Genomic DNA, 5000 nt, shown 5'->3' with positions numbered 1-5000 from the left:
TGACGTCATTTACTTTTGTTTGGAATTTTCCGCCTGTTCCTAGCTTGTCAGTGAAGACCTGACGTGAGTAAGCTTACCCTTTGCAGCTGTGAAATAATCAGTCTTGTGTCTCGGTCGTGTAGGTACAGAGTTTGCTTCTGCAATCATTGTGTTCGTGTTGATGACGGCTTCATAAGATTTCCATTTTCTTGTTTCTGCGGCTGCGCAAGTTATTTTGCCTAGGTCATGGCCGAACTTTAGGCCTACGGAGAAATATCGCTGGATATTTTCTCCCTAGATTAACAGAGACAAAGAAGGGAAGTCATGCTGTATATTATTTTATTAAATACATTGATCACAAATATAGCAAAGCCTGTAACTGTAACACTATTTTAACAATCCAAACATTATTCTATGAGCAACTGTTTATCAAAATCGTATTTTACATTTCTGAAAATATGTGTACATCAGACAACGTTGTAAACAGGATACCAGCCGATGCTCGACTATGTATCTGTTTCCGTCCTTGTCGGTGAATGTGTTCCTGACCTGTCAAATAGGCGTTTGTTCCGTTTTGTTATGTATCATTTCTGATAAATCGTACTTCAAACTAATAATACTTTTGGCAACATGTAGTTAGTGTGGACATTGTTCTTATCAAAAGTGCTTTGTGCGAATATGCCATTTTCTCCACATAGTAAGTGGTGATACTTCCTTGTATGATTTAAGTCTCCTACAATAAGCCAACTCTTTCTACATTGATTTTGCTTCTGTCATCGAAGATATGAACAAATTCGAAATTAAGAAAACACAGATTTAGAGAACAAAATGGAGCAAACTGCAAAACAATTGCATAAGCTAACAAAAGCAAAAAACAACAAAGGCAGAAAACAAAAATGGTTAGTTATTAGAACGTTTAATTTATGAGAAAACATAACATTACAATCACGGCACTTTGAATAATTGCTCTTAAAATGTACACACGGGCAAACATTTATGACACAGATAATATACTTAGCAAAAATAACAAACAAACAAACAAACAAAACAAGAAAAAAACAATTCTTCACGGATGCATAGCCAATTTGTCCTGATCACGTCCGTTTCCTAAACACAAGGTTTATCTCTAACCAAAAAGCACACTAAGCATTCCAAATATTTATTCTACAGTGACAATAACATAATCTGTGTGCAGGTGGTGACTTATCTACCTCAACACGATTTCTTCAACTCCCAACTCAAAGGGTACGTGCAAACCTCGGTGCCCTTGTGCAGTCGTGTGTGTGTGTGTGTGTGTCAGTGTGTGTGTGTGTGTGTGTGTGTGTGTGTGTGTGTGTGTGTGTGTGTCTGTGTGTCTGTGTGTGTGTGTGTGTGTGTGTGTATGTGTGTGTGTGTGGGTGTGTGTGTATGTGTGTATGTGTGTGTGTGTGTGTGTGTGTGTGTGTGTGTGTCTGTGTGTGTGTGTGTGTATGTGTGTGTGTGTGTGTGTGTGTGTGTGTGTGTGCGTGTGTGTGTGTGTGTGTGTGGCATCCATTGTGTCGCTAAACCTTCGTGTTTAGGTTAATGTGTCTTAGTGTCTATGTCTGTATGTCTGTCAGTCTCTCTCTCTCTCTCTCTCTCTCTCTCTCTCTCTCTCTCTCTCTCTCTCTCTCTCTCTCTCTCTCTCTCTCTCTTTCTCTCTCTCTCTGTATATCAACACTCGCAATACCTTCCTTGTCACAGGCTAGCAAAGCACCAGGAAATGAGGGCGCCACATACGATATTGCGGGCGAAAAACGGCCGCCATCGGACCCTGATGATACTTACAGTCACATCGACTAAGCAAGAGGCACTTGACAAGTAACACCATTCAGCTATGCTGCAAGCGTCTGATAATGTGCAGAAAGTCTTGCTGTGGAGATGAACAGTTCACAAGACCTTTTTTTGTTTGTTTTGTAAATGGTGCATTCTGCCGTAAATAAGCAATACATCACCCTGCTTGTTCCCTCAACATCTGTACATAAAACAGGGTGCATTTACACACACAACATCCCCATACAAGATGTGTGTAATGCTATAGAACATGTTGCAGCGTGCTTCAAGTCGTATGATGTAACGACCCTTTAGATGCCAGGGGACACTTGAATGATTGTATTATATAATATATTTATATAGTTCTTTTGCATGTGATCTTAGTTCATTTTGCATTAAATATGTATCAACAAATATGGACATCGTGAATTGTTGTTATTGTTAGTTGTCATGCCGCACAAAAAAACAACTGGGAAACAATGATTACAACGTCAAAGATAGTAGTCCTGGGATTGGAGCCGTATTGTGCGCCCCCCCCCCCCCCCCCCCCCCCCCTCCAAAAAAAAGACAAAAAGAAAAAGAAAAGAAGAAAACAAATCACGACTGTGAAACGTTGATTAAAACGTCTTTTAGATTAGGTAATGTTCTTTTCATGGATTTATGTCATCGTTTTCCTCCGTCATTTTGCAAGTGTGGACGTTACTGGTGAGAAGATAGGAATAGGACGAATGCTATTTATGCAAAACTGCTGTACAAACGTAAAAGTGACAGTATTACCACACATTAGTTCCTCTCTGTTAGAGTGTTTGACTGCATTTCGCTTTGAAGATTTTCCTCACAGACGCAAACAATGTCGATATCAACCCTACCATATAAAGTGCAGCATGCCACACTTCCTGAAGCTGTAGGGGATTGAGCACACAAGAAACTTTGCTTCTGTACCGAACAGTTTGCTGGAAACTTATCAAAATGGATACTACTTGCTTTCAAAATAAGTTGTTCAACTTGGACATCAAACACGTCTTTATGTAATGCACGAAAAGTGACCGTAATTTAAAAGATATATGTTAAAAGGTAAATACACCACACCAGCGACATATACGATATTTACGTATTCTTGCAATTATTTAGTGGCTTCTTCCTCACTAAAAGCAATGATTGACTTGCAAGCTCAAGCAGATTTTTTTTCTCATTTCTCCCTTATCCTTGTTAAATTAGGTAGTTCCTTGGAAAAAACAAGTTTCAAATCTGTATTCCGTATTGAGTTGGTAACTTGTCAAAATCAGTTTATCTTCTTCCCGCATAAGAGTTGACATGGTGCAATGAATATCATATCCCCCATCACCCTGCGACAAATAGTACAAATGACTGGATAAACTTCGCTGCAAGCAGCTAACGGTAGTTATTTCCTTATGTGTACATATGTTTGATTTTCTTTTAAACCAGTTGCAACATTTCTCATAAAAAGTTATCAATACATTCAGTATTATACTCAAGGAAATGTTTCTACATGTTGCTGGCATTGAAAACAAAATGATTGGTTTTTTTGTGAACTTTAGACTGCACGGTTGTTCAGAATGATGTTCTGTTAAAATAGGAGATACGTGTGGTTTAACAGTCAGTCCGATTGTTATGTCTTTCTCAAAACATCAAAGAGAAAGCTCGTGATGTATCAGTAAAATGTCATTAATCCCTTAATTGTTTGTTTATTTTTTAACCCCTGTGCACTTGTGCATTATTTCCATGATTAGATACTAAAAACAGATTATTGGTTGAATTTCCTTTAAAAATAACATAGGTTTTACTTTCCTACCTACTGCCAGTTTGGAGCTAGAATTTTTTGTGAATTATTACACTCCGAACTCCAATATTCCCTGGCAGTCAGGAAGTTTTGATTGGCAGCGAAAGGGTTTTGATCTTGATGGGAATAAGGAAATAATTTTAATATTAAATGATAGTTGCCAAGATGTGTCAGCAAATATAGCATCTTTCTTTATACACACGTTTATTCATCTTGCAATAACCTACATAAAAAAAATATGTTGAGAAGTAATGTCATTCAAAATGTAATTACTAAAGCGCATCAGGTAGCTTTATGAAATAATACATACAATCTCATACGTTTCCTTAGTAAATATGTATATAGCTTGTTTAGCTAACTTATTTTGTCAGCTACTTAAATTGTTATGTTTTGTATTGAAGAAACTCAGTTGCCTGATTTCATTTGTTTTCTGAACGGAATTATTTCCTGTTGACTTTGAACAGGCCTTGAACAGTCGTTGTTTGGGCCTGATACCATATGTTGGTGTAACTGCGATAACGTAAACGTGAGGTATTAGACAATAACATCTGTTATTCCTTATTTATTAATTCCGGTTATGTACTTAACATGTGTTCATTATGATTCGTACACATGTTAATGACCGGCACGGTTGGCCTAGCGTCCGCCCCGTGATCGGGAGGTCGTGGGTTCGAACCCCGGCCGGGTCATACCAAAGACTTTAAAATTGGCAATCTAGTGGCTGCTCCGCCTGGCGTCTGGCATTATGGGGTTAGTGCTAGGACTGGTTGGTCCGGTGTCAGAATAATGTGACTGGGTGAGACATGAAGCCTGTGCTGCGACTTCTGTCTTGTGTGTGGCGCACGTTATATGTCAAAGCAGCACCGCCCTGATATGGCCCTTCGTGGTCGGCTGGGCGTTAAGCAAACAAACAAACAAACAAACAAACAAACGTTTTAATGTATAGTGTTTTTGAACATCGCATAAGGCTGAATCCGTTCGTAAATTGTTATGTACTCTTTTCATGTTTGTATGCTTGATTTTGTGTTCACTCACTGACTCAGTTTCCACACATGTTAAAATATGCATGCGTGGGGCTGTGCATCTAATATGTCTAACATACCTCACACAAAGCTCAAAACTGCAGGCCAACGCTCCTTTTCCTTTCAAGCCCCCACCAACTGGAACTCACTACCTCTCCCCCTCCGTCAACAACAGTCGTTAGAAGCATTTAAATCTGGCCTCAAGACTTTTTCCCCTAAATAATCCTCAGACTACAGTGCCCCGCTACACCCCCCCCCCCCCCACACACACACACACACACATCTCACCCGCAAGCCTAAATCAGAGCAGTTGTAAATAAGAATGTACATAATTATTATTTAACATTTTCTTTTCTGTTTTATGCTTACTTTTGAGTGCCGTGTCTCTGTTTGTGTTGTTGCCTTGT

General features: G+C 39.0%; 1 protein-coding gene across 1 annotated transcript in view; it reads left to right on the top strand.

Moving 5' to 3' along the window:
- LOC138954252 (uncharacterized) overlaps window positions 1-2296 on the top strand; it is a 4411-nt gene extending 2115 nt beyond the window's left edge. Inside the window, exons 2-3 of the mRNA XM_070326139.1 lie at window positions 1175-1224; window positions 1702-2296. Of these exons, the coding sequence (XP_070182240.1) occupies window positions 1175-1224; window positions 1702-1800 (149 nt within the window). The 3' untranslated portion in view covers window positions 1801-2296. The remainder of the gene's footprint in view (window positions 1-1174; window positions 1225-1701) is intronic.
- Window positions 2297-5000: the final 2704 nt, after the last annotated feature.

Source organism: Littorina saxatilis, unplaced genomic scaffold (assembly GCF_037325665.1).
Source record: "Littorina saxatilis isolate snail1 unplaced genomic scaffold, US_GU_Lsax_2.0 scaffold_1813, whole genome shotgun sequence".
NCBI classification, from domain to species: Eukaryota; Metazoa; Mollusca; class Gastropoda; order Littorinimorpha; family Littorinidae; genus Littorina; species Littorina saxatilis.
Note: the sequence above shows the minus strand (reverse complement) of the source record. Positions and strands in the feature narration are given on the sequence as shown.